General features: G+C 40.5%; 1 protein-coding gene across 4 annotated transcripts in view; it reads right to left on the bottom strand.

The window, feature by feature from the left end:
* Nucleotides 1-301: 301 nt before the first annotated feature.
* Nucleotides 302-24442, bottom strand: part of SEPTIN7 (septin 7) — a 70865-nt gene continuing 46724 nt past the window's right edge. For 2 of the 4 annotated variants that reach the window (XM_030509574.2, XM_030509487.2), the window contains exons 5-15: nt 21661-21761; nt 20923-21057; nt 17548-17665; nt 15756-15848; nt 14457-14553; nt 12313-12364; nt 11574-11699; nt 6892-6912; nt 3858-3993; nt 1886-2025; nt 302-1338 (exon numbers count right to left, since the gene is read on the bottom strand). In XM_030509574.2, the coding sequence (XP_030365434.1) occupies nt 1299-1338; nt 1886-2025; nt 3858-3993; nt 6892-6912; nt 11574-11699; nt 12313-12364; nt 14457-14553; nt 15756-15848; nt 17548-17665; nt 20923-21057; nt 21661-21761 (1059 nt within the window). In that variant the 3' untranslated portion in view covers nt 302-1298. The remainder of the gene's footprint in view (nt 1339-1885; nt 2026-3857; nt 3994-6891; nt 6913-11573; nt 11700-12312; nt 12365-14456; nt 14554-15755; nt 15849-17547; nt 17666-20922; nt 21058-21660; nt 21762-24442) is intronic. The other 2 variants (XM_030509743.2, XM_030509656.2) reach the window with 1 other exon arrangement.

Below are 24442 nucleotides of genomic sequence, written 5' to 3'. Positions count from 1 at the left end.
TAGGTAACACGCAAAAGCCTGCAGATGGAGTAAGAGATGGTGTGAATAGCGAGCTGCTGGGAGATGCAGAGCGTGTGAGGAGGCTTGGTGCCCTCTTCTGGGCAAGAGAGAGTCTTGTTTTGCCAATTCCAAGCACACTGAAACTGCGTTTCCCAACAATTCCACAACGCTCAGGCGTTTTCTCTATCTTAAAGCGGTTCCAAATCAAAGACACGGGTCAACCAAGTCCGGGTAGAAGAGAGGAAGTTCAAACAGACAAGTATGTGGCTGTGACTCCTTTACAATTCCTGACACAGCAGCGTGTTATACATCACAACATTGTTTATTATGTGACTTTTTACAATACAAACAAAAATACAGAAATGCAGTATATGAATACAGCTAAATGCGAAATGGTGATGTTTTTCTTGAGGCCATATTCCCATTTCTAGTAAAAGAAAGAAAGACTGCACACAGGTAGAAACAGGTTGGTAGTTAACTCCACAATTTTGCCTAGAAATGACCTATAAATGCGTTTTCCTGCTACTTACCATAAAATGTAAAAAGGGAGTTAAAGGAAAAGTTTTACTCACTGGTTCCTACCATATGAAAGAAGCTATATTCTATTTAGGAGGGCCAATATATGGAAAAATATCTAAATTAAATGTTATTACAAAAAATGAAGCAGTAATGAGATCCTTCTGACTAAAGAAGTTACTAAATGAGAATAGCATATATTTAAAGAATCCAAAACATAAAAGGGTTGTTATAAAAAGCTTAGGTGCACTGTAAGCCTACAACTTTTGTTTTTCCATGTGTACTTTTAAACAATGGAAGTGTCAAAAAATAGGGTCAACTGTGTTAGACTAAATTACATTATGGTATATGCTGCACTGAATGGAATTCTTGTATTATAATAGTAGAGAAGCATCGTTTGCATCATATTATGGCAATTTATCCTCACTAAAAACCGTCTCGAGTCCTTGCAGTTTTTAATATCCTGTAAACTGTCAAACCACCAGAACATGATTGTACAACAGTAAAATGTACAATTTTGCATTAAAATGACATCTGTTTTTTAAAAAAAAAAGACAAAAAATAAGGTACTTAGAGCTGTTATTTTTCCAAGTACACAACAAACACCCCAGACAATTCAAGGCATCTCATTCTCCATCAAAATTAACAAGAATTTGTCATGCTGTTAAATCCATTACGATGGATACAACTGGTGCAAAATTGGTCAAACGGATCCAACAAACACTGATGTCCAGGCTGGCATATTGGCAACTAATACATAACTGGTGGTCAAAATGATGCATTTAAAATATCTTCCCTTTCTTCTTATTCTTTTCCAAGGTTCTAAAAGGATACAGAAAACCAAAAGTTTGTTAAATAATGCATACAGGCACTGACCTATTTTTTTAAATGCTGACACCTTTAAAATATGGATTTTATAAAGCTTTACTGGTTTCAATACAAGCTTATTACCTACACAGTAGATGTGCATGTAACATGCAGTCAAGCAATGCATTTATCTCTAGGTTTCCCCTTCCAAGGACTAGGAGAATTAAACGCTTTCATTCCCAAGGCTTTAGCTCTTTATCCCCCAGAAGTGTGATTCAATCTAGCTTTCAAATACAAACACCATTTTTTTAGAGAGATCTAGCTCTGTATGGATACAGTGTTTTTGCAGATTGAAATCTCCAAAGCTAATCATTATCCCACCAGTTCTGAGATATGCTCATTTGTAACTAAAAGCAGCTCAAGGTTTTTCTCGGCTCTTCAGTGATACTTCCATAGCGGTCAACCACCTTTGACCACGATTGCCAAAGAAACTGCCTTTCAGACTGAACATTTACTATCAACTGCAGGACAAGACTCCAATGGCATAGAATGGAAGAATTACCTGGAAGAATTCTGTTGTTCCAAAATACGTTGCTGAGCTTCCCAGTTGGCTTTCTCGTCCTCAAACTGGCGACGCTTTTCCTCTAACTCTTTGTGTTGTGCCTCCAAATTCTTTTTCATTTGCTCATGGCGTCGCTGCAGCTACACAGCAAGTTATGAACAGAGTCAGGAAGTGCAGAAAACACAGCAACTTTTGGAGCTGGAGTAATAAACGTCAACAGCTATACTAATGCAAGAAAATATAGTACTGTCTTTTCTCTTCAGAGGAAGTAACTCTCAGACCAAAATCTCTTAAGGTTATAGATACTGCCAACAGCAGAAACAAAAAGGGTGTTAATCCCATAGCCTCTCTTTACAGCTAACAGAAAACACCCCAAATGCTGCCTGAGTTACAAACAGGAGGTGTTAAGCAGCTACATGTGGCAAGCAAAAGGACATTCAAGAATACTTCGGTATTTGATGCAACTGTTAAGACGCAAGTTGCAGAGCGTCTGAGTGTCAGTAATGCATAAATTAGCAGCACCTCTGACTTTGCCTGGGGTAAAAAAAACACAGACATTGATTTCATCCAATAGTGTTAAGGAGCTATTTGGGAAAACATTAAGTGAGTTAATTAATTCATTAATTAAATGAACTATTATTAGTATTATTGGAGTGAACTGTCTGCACTGCCAGAAGAGCAGAAGTCTCTCCTGCAAGTTGATGAGCCAGACTGACAACCAAGTGTGTTGTATGTGAGAACATATTATATGTTCTCATATAGGATATGCTGTCAGGAAAAGTGACACCTTTTGGGTGGTCTTAACATGTTCTTGAATTAAATCAAACTTTCCTTACTCTCTTGAAAGTCCCTGTCTTACACAAACCTTTCTAAACAGTTCCTTTTACAGATGAGGCAGTAACACGAAAACCAAAAAGACAGATTTATGCATGTTTGGTTTTCATGTAACAAGGAGTGTGGAGGCCAGAAGTATAAATGGGTTCATAAAGGTTCAAGGCAGAAATTGAGGAAGGTTATATCAAGTGACTAATTGAACCCTGTGATCCAGATAAAGCATTGAGATTTAAAATCCTCAAGTTGCTCAGGAGTGTCCTTATCTGCTCACTTCTCCAAAAGAAAAACAAACCCAACTAAATCATCTAGATTGATTTTTCCCTCTGATCCAGTATGCCTTGGCTCCTTACAGTGTTTAGGCTGCCAAGTGTTTCAACTACCTCTCCAAGTTTCCTCACTTTCCCTCACATTTGGAGCCAAACTTCCTTTAGGAACTTCTCTCTTAGGCTTGTCATGAGAAGCTGCCCTCCCAAAACCTAGAACCCTTTTTCTACTGAAATGTAATTTTATAGTGTCTTTAAAAGATCACTTCAAGAGCTGCCTGAAGCACCTAAAAACCAGTTTCACTGTGAGGACTTCCCTTGGAGATGACAGGAATTAAAATAGGAAGTATTTTAATAGTTTAATATAAATGTATGTGTGTTCAAATGACACCAACACACTGACAACAACATATCCCTCTTTGTTAGCCTAGAAATTCTCATGTAGATGATTTCTTATCCACATCTTATCAAATCCCTGAAAAGCTTTTTTAACGTGCAAAGCAAACTATCATTACTACATTGGCTTATGTAAACCATGAAATTCCCAAGAACATTTTAAAGCACATGAAAGAAAACAGGCATAAAATATTCCAAAAAAAAGAGGGTAAGAAAGTTAAGGAGTATTTTATCATACTGTGAGTGTGAAAATAAAAAGAGAATGCATGTGAAAATGAAGATTACGTTTTAAGTTTGGGTTTATACTATTTGAGCAGTGACAGCAAGCTGAGAAAGAATAAGTGAGCTGTCTTTAAACCCAGACTCTAACTGTGGAATCAATTCCTAGCCAGATGTTATGTTGCAAAGTGTTGGCAAAGAGAGCCAGCCCTACACTTGTTCAGCCTCTGGCATATTGGGGTTTAAGAGATTTTGATTACCTCGGCCTCAGAGTCCTTCAGCTTCTGAACTTTTTCTTTGACTTTCATCTCAAACACTTGCTCCATCTCCATTTCCATTTTTTTCATCTTGGCTACATGCTCCCTCCTTTCCTCCTCCATCTGTGCCAACGGGCTCCTGCCATAAAGCCAGAAGGACAAGTTAGATAAGAAGAACCTTTTCTCATGTCTGTTACATTAGGGCATCTGTAAAAAACAAGATCAAGCAGCTGAAGCATTAAGGTAATTAACACCACTGGATGCACTGCTAGCTTCAACTCAACCTGCATTATTAGATTAACTGTACAGTTAAGCTTTCCTCAAAAAGACATTTCAGACAGTATCTTTTCCTCCCCCACAACCCATTTACATTACATTTAGGCTAACATAAACTCTTGACTTTGTCTTTAGTAGAACCTGGTCATGGGAAGAGAGGAAATCAAAGTTACAACCCCCCAAAATTAACACGTTCCAAGTGATCTTAAGGCATCTTTTTCTTTCCAGTTCAAATATATACAGAAATTAATGGACACAATCAAAATTTTAAGAGCACTGCAGACAAAAGATCCATTTCCTCTCTAAATCTTCACTGTTCCAAGCGAGCCCAAGAGTAACTTACACAATACAACTGTGTTGAACGCTGTGGTCATACTTTTGAAGTGATAGCAACTTTGCAAAAATAGGTTTGGGCAACTGAACGTCAGTAATTTATGAGAGTGTCAGTTGGAAGATTTCCCTCTAGAAAGCTATTAATAAACTTAACCTATAAAAACAATGTTCATTATTCTTATTTTCTCTATATACATTATAGTAACTGCTCTCCTGGATCCTACTGAATTCTTAAAGCTGTATAAGCCTTCTAATCCACATGATGGTGCTACAGGTTTTAAATAGCAAGTTTCATATGAAATGTCCAATAGAATAGGATGATTTTAATCTAATGATGATTGCTACACAGAGTCTTGTGAGGATTTTCTGCTCTTCGACAAAGATCAAAGCAAACCACTGGCTTCTTGTGGCAGTTTTGAATACGTGTGGCTTAAAATGAAATAAAAGAACTGAATGTGTTTGGAAGTGTTACAGTCAACCAGCAGAGGATATCTACTGGAATGTATGCAAAAGTCACTCAGGCCAGAAAATCTAAAGCCTAAACCCTATCAAAAAGTAGTATTTTTGTTTTAATGTCTTTAAAAAAGCCAACCAAACAAAACCCCACCACAACCAAACCCCAAACTGTTCTGATTCAAATCATGCAGAAAAAGTATTCCAAAAAGAGAAAGGAACTGACTTAACTTTCAGTGATGACTGAAACATAATGAACAACATCTACTTTGATTCAGAGTTTGCCACTCATCCTTAAAGGAAAGCAGGTCGTATATCAAACATGGCCAAAATCTGGCTGACTATTAATGTCTCATTTTATCCTTCCTGCTTGCCCATTTCCACTAACTACCCATATAGCAAAAGTAACCAACACCATATAAACTCAAGGCCATATGAACTTGTTCCTCCAATACCAGTTCTTTTAAGGTGACAACTGGTGGGGGGCAAGAAGGAACCAAAACAAATAGTTTAAGACAGGTGAAATACAAAAATACATGAAAATAAGAAGCAAATGAAAGAAGTGGTGAGCAGCAGCCTGTGCAAAACAAGGCTATCTTCTTGTTGTTACCTTTCAGAAGTGTAAAGTTCTCAAATGTGTATCTGCTCTTCAAACATGAAGCTAGGAAGTAGAGCTGAATACTGAGGAATCGTTGCTGCAGTTCCTAAAGACTTGAAAGGGGAGCAGAAATGTCCTTCTACTGGCAACCTAATAATCTAACAGGGATGTCATAGAATCACAGAACAGTTTGGGTTGGAAGGGACCTTCAAAGGTCATCTTGTCCAACACCCCTGCAATGAGGAGGGACATCAACTAGATCAGGTTGCTCAGAACCACATCCAGCCTGGCCTTGAATGTCCCCAGGGATGGAGCATCCACCACCTCTCTGGGCAGCCTGGGCCAGTGTTTTATCACCCTCATTGTAATAAAGTTCTTCCTCACATCCAGCCTGAATCTTCCCTCTTTTAGTTTAAAACCATCACCCTGTTGTAACAGGCCCTGCTAAAAAGTCTCTCCCCATCTTTCTTATAGACCCCTTTTAAGTACTGAAAGGCCACAATATGGTCTCCCTGGAGTCTCCTTTTCTCCAGGCTGAACAACCCCAACTTTCTCAGCCTTATGAGCTGTATTTGAGAAAGTGGTGAAAATCAGTTTGCACAGAAAACCTGAGTAACAAGTGAGCATTTACAGCTGAGAGCTTTACAACATAGGTCACAACCGGGTTTTGTTAGGTCTTATGTATGTGACGTGGGTAAAAGCACATCATCCTGTATTTGGGGATAAAATGACACGAGGGACTTGAACAAAAAAAGAGCTGAAGGAAATAAAACACAAAGATGTAAACCGTCTACCCGATTTAACAGGATGATGCATGTTAAAAGAGCCCTCTGAATTAACCTGCAGAAATTAAACGTTATTCTAGATATGTGCAAAGTGGAACCTCTGCAAACCAGCAATAAGATAAAACCACGGTCAGAAAAGATTAAAATAACTAACTCCCCAATACAACAAAGAGTTGTACATTTCCAGGTGAGGAGGAGAATTCCACTAACTCTATATACGTGTCTATATAAAGCTGATGGAGCTATGGACAGAAACTGGGGGGATTTCATCCTTTATGCACCTCTACTTCCTGTTGAAATCAGACCAAATTTGTCATGAAGCTCAGCCAAAAAGTTTCTAGAGGATGGGTTTGTACAGAGAGATTTGTCACTGAAAGTATTTATAAGTTATTAGCACAGCTTTAGAACAAGAAGAAAATGCTACGGGGGGGGACAGAGGACAGGGGACAGAGGGGGACGGACACACACCCCAATTGCAAGAACGGGATAACAGGAAAGTGTTTGGAATTTGAAACATTAAACAGTGAAACCTTCGTTGTGTTTAGAAATTTGCTCTTTAAGTGTTTTTGGAAAAATTTAAATGACCACTTACATGCCTTCAACTGTGTCAAATCTAAAAAACAAAAAACACAGAGGCTTAGCTTAGCATGCTTAAATCAAACCACAAACCAAAAAGCAGTACTTTACAAACTAAATTCATTAGTAACAGATTCCTAAAGCTAATTATGTGCTCCCCCAAAAGTCAATTTGTCCACAGTAAACGGAAAGCTTGTTAGTTAAAGCTTGTTATATTTATCTCGAATTCAGTTAGTCAATCACTACACCATGTAAATATCAATGGAGGTTTGATGTGCAGGTACTTCCAGGAATAGCTTCCCTAGAACACACATGCTTTTAAAGTGATATTAAATCTTTTAGTGACATGAACGACCACTTGCTCTAAACAAGGTTTTGGAAACCAATGTTATATTGAGGTTTATCTGTTCATTTAAAACATTACCACCTACTATAGGACATTGGGTTAAAAGCCTGTGCATGTTCTGGTGCTACAAGCAGAGCACTCAGCTTCCATGGCCAGCAGAGGTCTGCACAAGGCTTGGCTGCAGTGGCACCTCCCCAGACCACGATGCTTAACCCGAGCATGCCTTGTGTTAGCACTTTATTAATACTAAGGGGGGCAGGGGGGAGAAGGGAAGCCTGAAAACAAGATTCTGATAGTAAGTCTCACCATATAGTAAGATGGGCTTAACATCAGAAGCGTTTCACAGAATTTGCTAAGAATATAGGCAAAAGAATCATAGAATCCCAGACTGGTTTGGGTTGGAAGAGACCTTAAAGCTCAGCCAGTCCCAAGCCCCTGCCACAGGCAGGGACACCTTCCACTAGAGCAGGTTGCTCCAAGCCCCTGTGTCCAACCTGGCCTTGAACACTGCCAGGGATGGGGCAGCCACAGCTTCTCTGGGAAAAGTCTGTGCCAGCGCCTCAGCACCTCACAGGGAAGAGCTTCTGCCTCAGAGCTCATCTCAATCTCCCCTCTGGCAGGTTAAAGCCATTCCCCTTGGCCTGTCCCTACAGGCCCTTGTCCAAAGCCCCTCTCCAGGTTTCCTGGAGCCCCTTTAGGCACTGGAGCTGCTCTAAGGTCTCCCCTTCAGGAGCCTTCTCTTCTCCAGGCTGAACATCCTTCTAACTGCTTAACTTACACACCACAAGAAGGACCTACCCACTGTGTATTTTGTCACCCTGCATGACGTGGTATTGAATAGATCAGCAGATGGATATGGCTCATCTTTACATTGTACATAATACGACTTTCAATAAAATAAGGTTTTCCTTTTGAGCTCACTGAACACAGCAGCTTCATAGAGCAAACTGAGAAGGTTTCTCCAATTAAAATATTTAAATTTCAAAGCAAATGCCAATTTGCCCACGTCATGGAATACATGTATGAAATTACGATTACTACCTAGCTTGAAGAGGCAAGTTATCCATATATGTGAAGGTTACCCTTGACATTTTATTGTCTTAATGGTTTGGATGTTGAAAATTGGAAGAAATCAGACACTAAAGCTAAAATACAAAAGAAGCTACACAATCATGGGAAATACATGCTTTGGAATGCTCTTAGGTCAACAAGTGACTTGTAGAAGAGACAACTGCAAGTTTCACTGAATCGAAGGAGAGAAATCAGAGAGAAAATTAGCAACTGGACAGAAGAAACTGCTTCAATTCATCTGCACGGTATTAGCAAAACTTGTAGCACATCCTTCTGTTTGTTTTCATGCTTGCATTTTTGTGCAGAGAAATATGGGAACAGTTGCATGAAAACAAAGATCTGCTACGATCATAAAAATACAGCTGTTTTAAAGGTACAAAAGGTCAAGTCTCCGACAGCTGCCACTAAGAGATGCTTCTGGAAGAGTGCAACAACCACTGCATGTACATCTCCCTTTACATCTACCCTCCCTGCTTACAAAGGAAGAGCAGCTCAGGAGTTTCCAGAGCCAGACGTTGTATCTGTGTTTAACAGTATGCTTGTAATACCACCAGATAGCATCAGAGCATGTCTCTGTTCTCGTATAGAGGAATAGGATCTGTCTCCTGTGGAAGAATCAGATTTCCAGAGGCCAAGTCAAATATGGCTCCATTTTGAGACACAGACGCTTCATGCAAAAGGCAAGCAGGCAAGCATAAAATTCCTGTAGGGATGTACAGATAAACTGTTAATATCTGTTCTTCGCTCTTTCAGTTCATTTCCAGGAAGACACATGGTTGGTAGGAAAATTCCTGCTGTGCTGCTTCAACCATGCTAGATTCAAAACCGAAAAGGCACTGAATCCAAGAAAAGCATGTTAAAGCTTAAAAAAGATTGCTGCAACTCCACATATGCATAAGGTAACAAGACAGGAATAGCATGAGCTGCTTCATAACCAGTGTATGTATATTCAATTTTATGTATTTACTTATCAAGTCACCCTATGTTTGGAGGAACAAGCTTTAAGCGAAGGTTCAAAGTATTTCTTCCAAGTTTGCAATAGATTTGGCCATCTTTCAAGTGGCTGAATCAAACAAGCTGTGATCATTTATTTCTTCTCTGGGAAAAAAGAAGAGCTGCTAGCTAAAAGCTCCAGTTGTATTTATTCACCTCTGAGCTTCAGCACTGCAGCGTTCTGAGCAACAGATTTCTTATGGAGAAAAGTGTTCCAAAAGGCACAGTTACCTGGAAATATTCAGGTGGGATAGCACAGTGATCTGAGATGGCAGGAAATGCTTCAGAAAGAGTCATTCCAGACCCTCTTAGTGTAAATTCTAGCTAAAAAGGAAATCTCAGCAACGCTCTCAACAACTGATGGAAGATTTTGGGGGAAGGAAAGAGAATGCAGCACATGAAATGAGTTTTGAAACCTTCTGGTTTGCTATGTCTGCAATATGGGAATAAAATGTCACTAAAAAAATAAATCACTGCATTGCTCTTTTTAAGTTGGATGCAGAATAACTAATCCTTATGTGGACTAAGTTTGTAGCTGCAGGCTAACACTAAACTAAGCAGGCACAAAAGAAGAAATGGCCAAAGTGTTACCACTCAGATTAAGATTTTTTCAAAATCTAAGGAAAAGATACTGAGATTTGGGAAGGCATAAAACACAGGATTTAAACAACACAACTTCCTCTGTTCTCCAAAATTACAATGAGATTTCACTTTTCAGCACAGTAACAACAACTAACAGTACAGTAAGTAGTACAGTAATAGCAAGTCAGAAGTCCTGGAGGAAATGCAGCATTTCCTGTTCTGAGCTACTATTAATATACTATCACCTCAGCTAAGTGGCTCGTGCACGTTTTCTTCACCTGCACCATGCTGTTCTCCAATGTGCAAACTACCTTACATGCTGCTCCCCGCTTTTCCATAGTGACTACCTCATTTAGTAACCTTGGTTCTTCTCCTCTCCCTACCATCAGCACCGCACTGTTAGGAGGACAAGTGTATCTGGAGGAGTATTTCTGACATACTTGCTAACGGCATTCAGAAGCCTGGAGATGAGAGTCAGGGATAATATGATGGCAAGAAACATGACAGTGAGAAGTACTCACTATATTATGGATATACATATATGAGAACTATTCTTTTTAAGACTTGACCTCACTACAAACTTTACCTAAGTTGAAGTACTTCTGAGGAGTTGATGTAACTGACATACACTATTGTATTTCTTGTCAATGCTCAGCAGGGAAGTCTTGTGTTAGGCTCACACTGGATGAAACTAAATTGCATCCACTTCAATCATTCCCTCACAGTCACTTTCAAAGCATTAAGACAACGTAGAATAGACAGTCCTGTAGAGAAAATGGCTTTGTGGCTGTCATATGGATGGAAATAGCAGATATTTCCATCTAATTTCAAGGATCTTTTTCAGGAAGAACAGCTGTAATTTAGCATATTGTTAGTTGAAGAGAATATTTTGGTTGGGAAATCTGTACTCAGAAAAAAGAGTATCACTAATTATTCTTTCATCACTAATTATTGTTGATACAGTTGATCCATGCAGAGCAGGAAAAATACTTCAATTTAAGAGTGTAGCTATTCTCAAACAGCAGCATATAACACAGAACACAGGAGAGCCTACTTTTACGTCTTCCAATAACTTCACCAGGTTGGCAAACAACTTGCTGCCAGAGGCAATTAAAATGACATATTAGGGTTAAAATAAAGAAGCAACAAACCAAAACCCCTTTGCACTGCAACTCTCCTCTCACCAAAGATAAAGATGATGTAATAATTTCCCTGCCACGATAAGCAACCATAGAAGTAGCCAGGGCAGCACTTCAAAGATGACAGTAGAAGGTCTGGATTTTCCAAGTTTCTAAACAGATATTAACCCATTCTTGTCAAAATCATCCCTGACACTGACTATTGAGCATTCGTGCCAAAAGAAGCAGTAATCCCAAAAGCAGTATATAAACCAAAATAGAAACACTAATGAACAAGGATTCTCTTCAGAACTGAATCTAACTAAACCCCAGTTATTCAAGATGTTCAGTTAAACTAGTGGGAATGCTAGTGAACAGCAAAACATAAGTCATAAGGAAACGTGAGTATACAGTGTTCAGACCAGAACACAGTGAAGAGGCAACTCACTGGAAGAGAAATACAAACAACACTCCCCTTCCCCCCAAAATACAGCAGAAAAATCCCACCACACATACACAAAACCAACCAAGTGACCAAAAACCAGAGCAAGAAGATTCCAGTGCAATACAACCTTCACAAGAACTTACTTTGTTAGCTGCCCTTTGTTTTTGTTGTTGTCAACACCATTGTATGTAACAGCTGCCAGTTTTCTGCTTCTGTAGTTCTCGTAATGTACATTGTTAGTGACATCCTTCAGGTCCTGCATATGAGTTCTGTCAATAAAGAGTCATTTATCAGCTTAGTGCACAAATACACTGCAAAAAAATCAGTCCATGTTCAATGTGCAGATTCACTTCATTGAATTATATCCCTCCATTAATGTCCCATTCCCTGCACTGTCATCATTCTGCCATTGGGAGCTGTCAGGACAACACAGTCACAGAAACACCAGATTCGTTTGCACTGAACTATCTCCAGTTTGCAATATTCCAAACATTCACGTACAGAACCTTGGAAAAATTGAGTTCTGTGGATAAACTTGCAAGGATTGTAGAGCAGATATGAAAACTGTGTATTACTACTGAAGCAGGTGCACCAAAGCATGTCAAGCAACAACAAACAAGCCAAAACTTGCTAGTTTCTATCAACTTGGGTTCATATGGTTCATCACAATTTTCAACAAGAACAAGTAATCAGAATGTAAAGAGAGCTGTTTAAAAACAAATCATCACCACCACCACATGCTAAATGTGTGGTTTAACAAGATAAAGTGTAAGATACGGCGATTAATATGAACTCACCAGCTCAACCCCCTTTTTCCTCCTACATATGACCTTCCAATCTCTCAGCCATACTAGAAAATATGTTACCTGTCATGTTACTTACCTTATCAACATGTTCCTCAGGATTGTGAAGTCACAGTGTTCACCATTTTCAACTGCAAAGAGAGGTAAAGTTTTGTTGAGATGCCAACCGAGCCTAAGACAGAGCTAAGGCTTTTAGATGCCACCCACTGCCTATGTTCATTCCAACAACAGATTACTTCTAGCCTTTCCTTACTCAAACAATGTGTGTGTTAACTGTAGGAGGGCACACACAATATAACTAGATCAATATATCTTACCAGCAAAGTTCCTATGCTCCCCTAAGCCATACAGGCAAACTGAGCTCCAAGTCAGTGCAGCAGAATAAGCTACTGCAACAGGCACAGTTTTGCCTGTTTAACTAACTTTGGAGGACTTCTGGAGGCATTGCCAGCACAATTGTATACGGATCAGACATTGAAGATGCCAGTCTAGATCCAGCTATACCCAAACTTCTAGATGACAGGCTTAACACGATCTGTTTCTCCCTGCCCTGCCAAATGAGTTGCAAAAGTCTTTTAATTTTAATATGGATTTAGTTCTTTAATAACTAACTAAGGGAAGGTTGGATATTTAATTTAATGCAACTGTCATTAGGTGCATTATTATTCCACTGTGCCTATTATCCCATTGCTGTAGAAGAGACTGATGCTGAGTGGCATTTCCCTGATAGACAATGAAATGACCCTGGAGAAAAATGCCCACCCCCTGGCATGCAGACAGAGAAGACAACACAGAAAGCTCTTGGCAAACACAAAAGAAAGGCATGAGGCAGGTTCCAATGTGCCCCTGAAGTACAGATGGACATTTTCATGGGAACTAGGAAGAAAAACAGGATGAAGGAATTAAAATAACCCAAGTAAGTTCAGTGAATCCTACAGAAAAATGAAGCATGCAGCCTCTTTGTGTGTCCATCTTGCATCTGCACTCCTGCATCATTTTACCCCATGATTTTACACAGGCTGGTAAGTTCTGCTCAGACAGTACACGAAGTCACAGTCCCAAAGCAGTACCATCTCTGAGTACTCCCTCCTTAGCTGACAGACTCAAAGGCACCTAAAGAGGTTCCTTTTAGTTAGGCTACTTCTTCCAAAAGTTGTACAATCGCATGAACATGAAGCATCTGTGAAGTTTGTTTTAAAATAAAGAAAAGCAGCGGCATTTTGTACCTCTCCAAAATGCCAACACAAGAGCCTGAAATAAAGCTTGATCCTTTCTGGCACAGCTGGTTCTTTGGCAGTCCCAGCTGCCAAACCTCACTTCCTGCCAGACACACACTTCAAAGTGCTTCAGCATTTCTCTTTAAAGCATTGGTCCATACATTGCTGGTTGGGTGAGTTGGGCTGCTTTTTGTCTCTTTGACACTGCATCAGATTTATAGTCCAGTGCCCTTGGAAGGCAGAGATTGCCAGAAAACAAAAAAATCTTCTCTTTTAAACACGTGCACACTGCAAAGAAGTTCAATGATCATGGAAACAAACAGTTTCATACTGATTGTTTCACTGTGCAGCATGGTGCATCCTTTGGTAGGATGGTAGAATGGTTTAATGCCACGTGCCAATGGAAATCAGTGAACAGCGTTAAAGCACAAGCAATGGTTGCCAGGAGAACACGCAGTTATCTTCAAGCCTCTATTAAGAGTAGAAACTAAGTTTTAAATAAATACAAATTGAACGTGAGTATTCAATTCATTACCAGGGAGCTTCCTGTTGCTACATCCCAGGAATTAAGGCTCAGAAGTTTGGAGGAAAAAATCCCCAAATTCTTCCAGAAACCTTAACGTGAATTTATGCTATTCAAGCTGATCAAATTAACATTAATAATGTGAATACTCTAGAAAGAAGAATTTAAGAAATACCCAGTTTTTATATGAAGACAATTAAAAGAATGCTAGCAAATAGTGCAATCTAAGCCTCATCAACTGCAGGAAGTTACTACAGGCTTCACAATTCCTCACTGAGGCTTCAACAGGAATCTGCTTGCAAAGTTACACGTTGCTGAAGCTTTACCTTGTCCCAAGGCTGTTAGAAGAACAAAATCGTATATTCAATAACATTCCAGAGCAAAGGACATTCAAATTAAGCATTTCAAACATTTCAAATACAGACTAACGTCTAGTAAGTTTTAAAAGGATAAAAAAAAAAGCAGCATTATGAGAAGCCTTACCTTCTGCAACACCCCATGGGTACTGCCTTCCTCTGACTCTCTTGCCATTGACTTCAATGATCGTATTACTACCTACCACAGCAAGAGGTAAACGGTCCTACAAGATAAAGTGTTACTTTAAAAACCAACATTTCGACTGCCAAAAGACACTGAAAGCATGCCCATGGATAAACTTGACCTCAGCTAGTGTGGTGCTAGAACACTGCAGTGGAGCTTACCCAAAGTGCAAGAACAGTTCTGTTTACTGACCTCTGCCTGGTTTAATGACATATATATACACACACACCCCCGTTTGCAATCCCTTATCCTGTTGCATTCTGTAAATCTAGTTAAGGAACAGACATTACTGTTACTCAGTAAGCTAAGCAACAGGCAAACCATTTCCTATTTACTCAACTGCACAGTAATTATTTATCAATTCATATTCCCACTGGCTACAAGGACTGTTACTTTGAGTGGCTCTTGTACCCAGTTTTCAAAGGTCTGGCAGAGAACTACGAGTTCTTGTTTTCAGCTGAACCAAAAATCCCTCCAGAGTAACAAGCAACAAAGGAGCCAAGAGCAGCTTCAAGTAGCTGAAAGGAACTGTGTACAATGCTATGTATTCTGGACTTTTGTCCTTGCTTTTATTCTGCTCGTCTTCTTGGGCTTAGGCCCAGAATCTCTTCCATTTGTGCTATTTGTGTTTATCTAGCCTAGGTGATTCCTACAGTACCAAAAAAGAGAATTAAAAGCTCTTACAGGCTGTTAAAGCTACTGAACAAACAGAAGCAAGGCTCAAGAAACACATACAAGATGGACTTCAAAATAGAAGAACAAACCAAAACCACGAGTAAACAAAGAAAAAGCCTTTCAAGAGCCTGACAGTCCTTTTGATTCTCTTTAATCATTCATCTCCATTAAGGCTTCGGTATATCAATTAGTCAGACAGCTATTAACTGTAATGCACACACTGTGCCATGCACACCTCTGTATGAAAGACAACCCTTGCCTCCTTCAAAGCTCAGAATCAAACACACTGTGGCAGGTGGACAGAAGTCAAATAGGGATGGAACAAGAAGAAAGTGACCTTTAAGAGTTTCTTAATGAACGTGTGATCCAGCCCTCTAACACTGAATTTTACCCATTAAAGGGCTGTCCTTCATTGCCTCTGCTGAGGAACACCGACTCTTAGAACAGGTTCACATCTGATCTATATCTTCTCAACATTTTGGTGGGCTCCTCATTAAGGACAAAAAGCTTTTCACTCATTTCCCCCACCCCCTCCACAGTTTTTTCCCCCCAAAGACAATTATTTACCTTTATCTTTTTGACAATCTTATTTTCCTCTTCGTCATCCGTTTCTGGGAATTCATATATTTTAATTTTGTGTTCTTGGATTTCTTTCATTATCTAAAACCAAAATGTTATTTGAGAAATTCAGACTTTGTAATAACTCCATTTCCTGCTGCCACCCGATTCTCCCTCCTTTTGCTCGATATGTAAGATTGTAAGTAAGATATTTAGCACCTTTAGGTGACCCCAAAGGATTCATAACGTGACCATCTCTCCTTAGGTAGAAGACAGGATCAGAGCCAGAGCCCCAGAGCTAACAGAATACCATCCATAATGCAAGGCAGCAAAAATGAATGTCAGTTTTCTACGGCGGGACAAACAGATTTCCATTATTGGGAATTCAACCTGCCCATGCAAAAACTAATCCCATACAGCCTAAATCCTCAGACTAGTCTTGCAATTGAGTCCCTTAAACCCCCCCAATTTGAACAGACAACTGCAGGCATACTTCAGCCCTTCGAGTTCCCACATCAGTGACTGCTGTCGCTCCTGTTCTGTCCTGTTTCCAGCTCACCTGAGCATCAGTTGCTCGAAGCAGGATCGCCTGCCTATTGTAATAGAGCTTGTGGCTGATGGGCTGACTTGAGCAGTTAGCTGTGTTGAAAACTATTTGCAAGCAGCCATAAAAATGTTAGAATAACTGACAGCATCACCACGAATGAGACAGTACTGGTTTGGTGCTCCATTTGTCTGAGGGGTATTTTTAAAACCAAGCTGATGAGTTTTCCAGAGTTTGAGAATGGAAAACTATTGGACCATTTAGCTGAGAGCTGCACTGCAGAGCCCTGGGGAGTATTTCTGCTTCAGGAGTTTGCAATCTTACAAAAACAAAAGCTTCCAATTCATGCAAGGGCTTGTTTTCAAAGTTTGATTTGGGGAAGTCTCCCCTACTGAACATCAACTCATCGATAAAGCTGCTTATATATTCAGAAATAGTCTGTATTCTACTATACTTCCCCCCTTTACATCAAAAAACCCCATGAAATGCAACCAAAACAGACTTCAGAGCTATAGCACCTTGCTTATGTTCCTCCAAGGCAGAAAGCATCCTTTAATTTTCAGTCTTAAATCAAGACTGTAAGATTTGAATCAAGACTATAAGATCTGAATCAAGACCGTAAGATTGGAATCAAGCCTTTAGTCTTAAATCAAGACTATAAACAGCAATGCCTAAATGTTCTACTCTGATCAAGTGGTTGCAATAAAACATAAACCACTTGGAGACATTAACACCAAATTTATCCTACAAATACAAAGACATTCTGTCAGTTGTATCACCATCTTCAAAATGCATTACCACCGCCCGAGACTCAACAACAGATATACTGAGTCTCATCTAATCACCTGAAGCATTAATAAACACAGCACATCAACACGAAAGTGAATACCACAATACAATCAATAGTAGCATGATACTGTTAAAGCCACCCTTTTATTTTCCTTTAACACCCAACTTCTGTTAGGCACCTAAATCTTGACAGCTCCCTTCCTCCCTTCCTGATTTTTATCTCAACAGTGAATTATTCCACTTGCCAAGAATCATACTGCACTTCAAACCTCTTCCCCTGAGGACAGAAACAAGATTATTTCACCAAGAAATATAATTAAATCTAGAGATATAAATTACTTTGCTTTGCTGTCTCAAGTCATCGCTGCAGGGTTTAAACTTTGCATGCAAGAAGTTAAATCTCACCATTTCCGCAGGGATCGACGTGCTAAATTATCCCTTGCTGTAAATATTAATCTTTCTACTCACCTGTTTTTTAAACTGTTGGCATTCCTCGGGTGTAAGTGTGTCTGCTTTGGCAATAAGTGGAATGATATTCACTTTTTCATGCAGGCGCTTCATAAACTCTATATCCAGAGGTTTAAGTCTGAAAGACAGCAGCAGAACTTTGCGATTTATGTTCATTAAACAAGAATGTACAAATGAGTTGAGATTTGTCCTGGCAACTACTCTTAAGACGCTGATTTATGAGTGATAGATGCTTGAATGAAATTCCAAAGGCTACCTGCAACTGCTAGAGGAAGTCCCCTAGCATTGTGTAATACCAGAGGAATACGTCGTTAGTATTAGTAATGGTCACGAGACTTCTGCTAGCTGAAACTACACTCATTTAAGCAAGTGATAAGAACTTCCTACAAAGGTAGCAAAGCTCATGTCATCAGGTAGAAGACAGCCCCAGTTAAAGCCTGGCTGGTAAGAGTTCAGAGTTGTGCATCATGCTCTGGTCACACACACTGATTCAGTTTCTCAAAGTCATGTTTCTTTGTGTGCTTCTTCCTGAAAGTGGGCTCAGATTCTTGTTCATACATTAGGTTGCTGAAGACAGTAAACTCTGGGGCCTGTGTACAAATGAAGTAGAAATATCTCATCTCTAAATCACACCATAGAACAAAAAGACTATTATGAAAGTGGATGACAACTAAAACACCCACCCTACGAGGATATAAAGCCATCAATGTGCATCGAAGTGGTCAGTACTTCCTGCTTGCTAAAGTAAAGCCACAGAGGTTTTGATGCATTAATGCTTCAGAATTATAGTAAGTTTAGTCAGGCTTAAAGGATTCACTTAAAGGATTTAACGAGATTATTTCTCATATAAAAGAAATGAGGATTAGGAACGTTAAAACCAGATTCATTTGGTACTCAAACTTAGCTTCTCCTGCGAACCATACATAAAAGAATAAAACCAAGTTAAAGAACACATACTTCAACATTTTCTACCAGCCACTGAGTTTCTCAGCATGTTTCCATTAAATAACAAACATTAATGCACATCTAGATGAAGAGCCCCGGTTTGGCTATCCATTCACCTTCCTGTGCTTTCCCTCTCCTTGCTTCAAAAAGCTACCTAGGACAACACCAGGTTGAAGGGCAGTTACCAAAGCAGAACACTCCAGCATGACAACAGCGCTCCCCTCAAGGTCTTGAGTTTACAGTGACACTGAAGCTAGAAGCCTTTACATAAAGATCCTAGAATTGCAGAAAGAAGCTGCAATTCATTATCGTTCACTTACCTGGAAAGCTCCTCCTGCCCTTCACTCTCTTCCCCTGCCCCCAAACAAACTAAGCCATCAGTTCAGATGGTTTTGGGGATAGCAGCTAAAAATCACAGAATAACGGAATGCTTTGGGTTGGGAGGGACCTTAAAGCTCAACCAGTTCCAGCCCCCTGCCACAGACAGGGACACCTTCCACTAGAGCAGGTTGCTCCAAGCCCCTGTGTCCAACCTGGCCTTGAACACTGCCAGGGATGGGGCAGCCACAGCTTCTCTGGGAAAAGTCTGTGCCAGCGCCTCAGCACCCTCACAGGGAAGAGCTTCTGCCTCAGAGCTCATCTCAATCTCCCCTCGGGCAGGTTAAAGCCATTCCCCTTGGCCTGTCCCTACAGGCCCTTGTCCAAAGCCCCTCTCCAGGTTTCCTGGAGCCCCTTTAGGCACTGGAGCTGCTCTAAGGTCTCCCCTTCAGGAGCCTTCTCTTCTCCAGGCTGCCCCAGCCCAGCTCTCTCAGCCTGGCTCCAGAGCAGAGCTGCTCCAGCCCACAGAGTATCTTTGTGACTTCCTCTAGACTCACTCAGGCAGGTCCATATCCTCCCAAAAATAGCGCGCTGTGTTAAACGGAAGGACCTAAGCTGCAATTTCCCCCCCTCCTTTATGAATAACAAGTTGACTTTTACCAATATATGAAAGTCATAAGGACAAACAGGAAGTAAGTTCACTTACAAATGCTTTAATTCACACTTGACAGCTCCCATGTGCTGTTGTCTGCACAGGAAACATGGCCAAAGACTGCACCACCACAAAAACCAGGTAGGAAGTGAGCAATGTCCTTTCAGATAAGACAGTATCTCAAAGCTGAAACAAACGCTAAGAGCAGCACCAATTTTCTCTGTGCTCCATTCATTTCTTGAAATAGATGACCAACTCCAAGCATTTACTCCAGTAATTGAAAAACACTAAAGAAACCTAGCCCAACTTTACACACCTCCTCTGCCCCAGAGTAACACTGAATACCTGTACAAGGAACATACTTTTCCAGTTTTTAACCTTACAAATCTGGTGACCAAAACTTACCTAAAGCATTGCCTTTATTGTTCCCTAGAAACAATTTGTACTTCCCACTGGTTTAGAAATCGTTAACAGATAAAAGGAGGGTGTGAGGGGGGGGGAAGACAAAGGTTATTTTGAAGAATCTCAAAGCTACCTCAAAAAGAGATTGACTAAAACAAGGAATGAATTATCTTCTCTTTACTTAAATGGTGTTTTGATTTTGCACACTGGTAAAACAGCGTTTGCCAAGGATTCAAGCGTTTGCATTTACAACTGAAAAGCATGTTGAGCAAAAATGACATTACAAACATGCATGCTAAACTACAACAACAAAAACCATTCCATTAAGGCAAGTCTACATAAGAAACTCCCCCCCACTCCCCAATATTTCTTTCCAAAGTTGAAGGTGTAACTTATGAGTATCTGACAAATGCAATCAGTTGTAACACAGTGATAAAACGCTAAACAACCAATTTCAGACCTAGTCAGTCTAATACACCCTGGAAGTGCAGTTCTCTCTCTCTGCCACTAGATAGAAGTCTGATCAAGTTAAAAACTAAGCAGAGGTGGAAGACTGCATAATAATTGAACAAACATCCAGAATGCCTACATCGGAATTGTCACTAGACAAACCATTACACCCCAGGTGAATTGAAGCATGCTTATAAAGATGCATGAAACTTCAATTTATCGTTAGTCAAAGGGAGGGAGGAAGAATGGAAAGGAAAAATCCTGCTGGCTTGAAGTGTGAACCAGTTTCTCCTTCTAGTGGGAACAAAACCAGACAGAGGTTACAAACAGGCAGAGCACTTGTGAACACCTGGGCGTTTTTAATTGTTCCAATACTATTTTTCATGTTAAGTAATTCATGTGCAATCCTGTTCTGTGGTGTTCCAACTCACTGCTTGTCTGGCTTGCTGATGTTTGACTAGGCAAAGCAAGCTCACCTTTGAAATTAAGCATGCTCTGCAGGCCATTAAGAAAATCCTACATGGAACTCTACGTAACTTAAGAATGCCAAATCTGGATGATTATCTGAGATAAAAGACAGAGAAAAGACAAAACACAGTAATACAAACCCATGTCCTGAAGGAGCAATGAAGTATAAACAACACTGCACTCTATTATCTGGCATCTGACGTCTGTTCACTCGGGATTCTGCGTTCAGGTAGTCCTCAAATTTACTGTCAATGTAGTCGATAACTGGCTGCCAACTGCAGAGGTTACATGAATAAAAACCTGTAAGTTATATCATTTATGTAAAAAAGTCTGTCTTTGCTAAGAAAGAGATGTACACTACTTCCCCATGGCTTGTGTTCATTCTGGGGGCATTTGGTTTGGTTGGGTTTTTTAATTAAGAGACTTCAACAGAGCCTATTTGAAGTGACCAGCTCCTCTACACACACCCGAGTAACTGAAGATACAATCCTTGAGTTCACTGAAAAACCCTCTCAAACACAATTACCTTCATTGTAATGGCATTAAATAGAACACTTAAGAACAGTAGCCAAAGGAATACGCTTTACTGGTCACATCTTGTGACAGCACAGAACTCTGTTCTGCACACTGCATGTGTGGATAAAGAGCCAAACGCTCCATTCAGTTCAATGGGAGAAGCTAACAGCATTTCAATTGAGTTCTAGAGGTGCTTGGAACTACAGTTGTTACAGTTTTTAGCTAACAGAAAAGTTTAAAAGCATTAATATTTTAACTAAAGCTCAAAGTTGCTCTTAAAACCACGTCAGAAAGCATTATATCTCACACACACAAAACACAGCTCAGAATTATTGGGGGAGAACAGACAAAGAACGTCTTACCAATTACTATTATCCACAGCATCTCCAAATCCTGGTGTGTCAACTATTGTAAGTAGTAACTGAACACCACCCTCTTTGATTAGAACTTTTGACTGCTCGACCTGTAAAATGCGTAAGGAAAGATCAAACTTTGAGCACTTTAGTCACCCACCTTAAACACTGTGAAAAGCATTCAAGGAATAGGAAGCCTGACATTGAATTACTAACTTTTCTGCTTCAGAGGGATACTGGCTGCATGTTTGGCTTATAAAATCCCAATAATTTGATAATGATGAATTATTTTTTTAAAGAACAAAAGGGTAATCATTTACACAGTCAGTGATAAAAGAACCCATCTAGGTATTTAGGATAGCTTCATATTTTAACTCCTGTCAAAGCAGGAAAACCCCTAACCAGGCATTGCACTTGATGAAATGGTCAATGTTGGTCACTTCAAAGAAAATTACACTTTTTAAAACTAATCCTTCCCCCAAGCATCTTAGACATTACATTTCTAAGTCCCTGATAATGCTTTTTTAAGAATACATTTATTCTTCAGCTAGTATAATGCTTGGGAAAGGAATCACAGAAAGCAATGGTTTCCTGTTACAAACAGATTGATATTGGAAAGTAATACAATCTAGCTGCAATCTGCTGAGCTAGACCTCATGTGATCCGTAATGGATTGGTTCCTGTTAGCTCAGGTCACTGATGGAAACCTGGCTCAGAAGGCAACTGCATCAGCACAAGGCATGATGCAAGACCTGGGTGTGGGAACGCGCATCTCGCGCTGTGACCACCCATGTGCAGCGCGGCTGAGCGAGCTGGCAGCAGGCACGGCAGACCCATGAAGCATGTCACGACACACAACATACAGGCTAAACAGCAAATGGACTGCTACCCACTTCTTTCTGCTAATACCTCAGCAATTGGCAATGCCAATGTCAGGTGTCTCTGCCTGCAAAAGCACTGCACACCACTGTCGTGTGAGTCAGTCTGCTCCACAGCAGTAAGGAATGACAAACCCAAGTCAGCGCCGTGGCTCTTGCCAATTGCTCACGTAGTTAATCATGGTTTTTTCCCCCTCCTGATATTAAGACAATTCTTATTAAATCAGTAGTGATGCAGTGTTCTGAATATTGATTTAAGAAATCAGGCACACAAGTCATTTATTCAGAGCCACGCAGGAGTTGGCAGACATTGGTATCACCTTGTTGCTCATTGCTTAACATTTCCTAAGCCTCCTGAACCCTAACTGGGGAGAGAAAAGAAAGTTAAATATAACTAGGTGAACATCTGCAAGAACATTGAGTAATGAACTTTCAGAGGAGAAACTTGGATAATGTATCCTACCTGGATGGTCTCTTGACCAGCTCAAGATTTGAGAGAGCTCATATCAATGCTGCTTCAGCACTTGCACATCCCTAATTCTACAGCTGAAACACTCTCTCCCAGCCACACCTGAAACACTGTTGTAACCACTCTGCAATCACTGGTTATGTGATGCAATGTAGATCTACAAGATAAATTAAAACTCTGGCAGAAAGTCCAACTAAATACCTCTTGCACAAGCAGAACACTGATTCCAATTCAGAAAAGAATACACAAAACCACAGAAAACAGCTACTGAGCGCAAAGAAAGCTCCATCTTTAACCTCCAAGTATGCTGGATGCTATTTTTATCTACTCATCAGTAAGGATCTTATCTGAGCCAAATCAATCCCTTTCACTGCTGGGTCTCAAAAAATTAATGCAACTACACGACGGCTGTTCACAGCACGAAGCTGTCATCACCTGGGGCCTCACCTAACAAAAAAGAGAAAGAAGTATCATGGAATCCCAGACTGGTTTGTGTTGGAAGGGACCTTAAAGCTCATCCAGTTCCAATCCCCTGCCACGGGCAGGGACACCTTCCACTAGAGCAGGTTGCTCCAAGCCCCTGTGTCCAACCTGGCCTTGAACACTGCCAGGGATGGGGCAGCCACAGCTTCTCTGGGAAAAGTCTGTGCCAGCGCCTCAGCACCCTCACAGGGAAGAGCTTCTGCACAAGAGCTCATCTCAATCTCCCCTCGGGCAGGTTAAAGCCATTCCCCTTGGCCTGTCCCTACAGGCCCTTGTCCAAAGCCCCTCTCCAGGTTTCCTGCAGCCCCTTTAGGCACTGGAGCTGCTCTAAGGTCTCCCCTTCAGGAACCTTCTCTTCTCCAGGCTGACCTAGCCCAGCTCTCTCAGCCTCGCTCCAGAGCAGAGCTGCTCCAGCCCTCTGGTCAGGTCCACATCCCTCTTGTATTCGGGGCCCCAGTAAGGCAGCTTCATAAAACCAGAGCCCCCAGAGCCCCCAACTCTTGGCTACAGAGATGTTAGTCACAGAAGAATCCAGGTTGGGGTGGACTTCAAGGCCACCCAACTCAACGTCCTACTTCAGCAGGCCTTACTGTGAGGTTAGGAAGGTATTAAAAAAGAAATAATAATAATAAATAGATAAATAAAAACATAACGATGCACACACACACACCAGCCTAACAGACCACCAAGTTACCCTTTCGCTAACTGCACAACTCCTATCCTTCAAAAATGCCCAGTCCAAAGGCAGGAGAGCCCAGGAATACATGCAGTGCTTTAAAACCTGATGTTTTAATTGTGGTGAATTCCCTCCCCCCCCAAAGTGTCCCACAGAGAAATGTTATTGTACATAATCAATGCCAGAACTCTAGACAGCAATCCCCAGCCACACAGTCAACTCAGCCAAGAGTTTACTATTCACAGGCTTTAGCACACAGGAGATTAACTTCTGATTCCTCACATT

This window comes from Strigops habroptila, chromosome 1 (genome assembly GCF_004027225.2).
Source record: "Strigops habroptila isolate Jane chromosome 1, bStrHab1.2.pri, whole genome shotgun sequence".
Taxonomy (NCBI): domain Eukaryota; kingdom Metazoa; phylum Chordata; class Aves; order Psittaciformes; family Psittacidae; genus Strigops; species Strigops habroptila.
The sequence above is the reverse complement of the archived record's forward strand: the minus strand, read 5'-3'. Positions and strand labels throughout refer to the sequence as shown.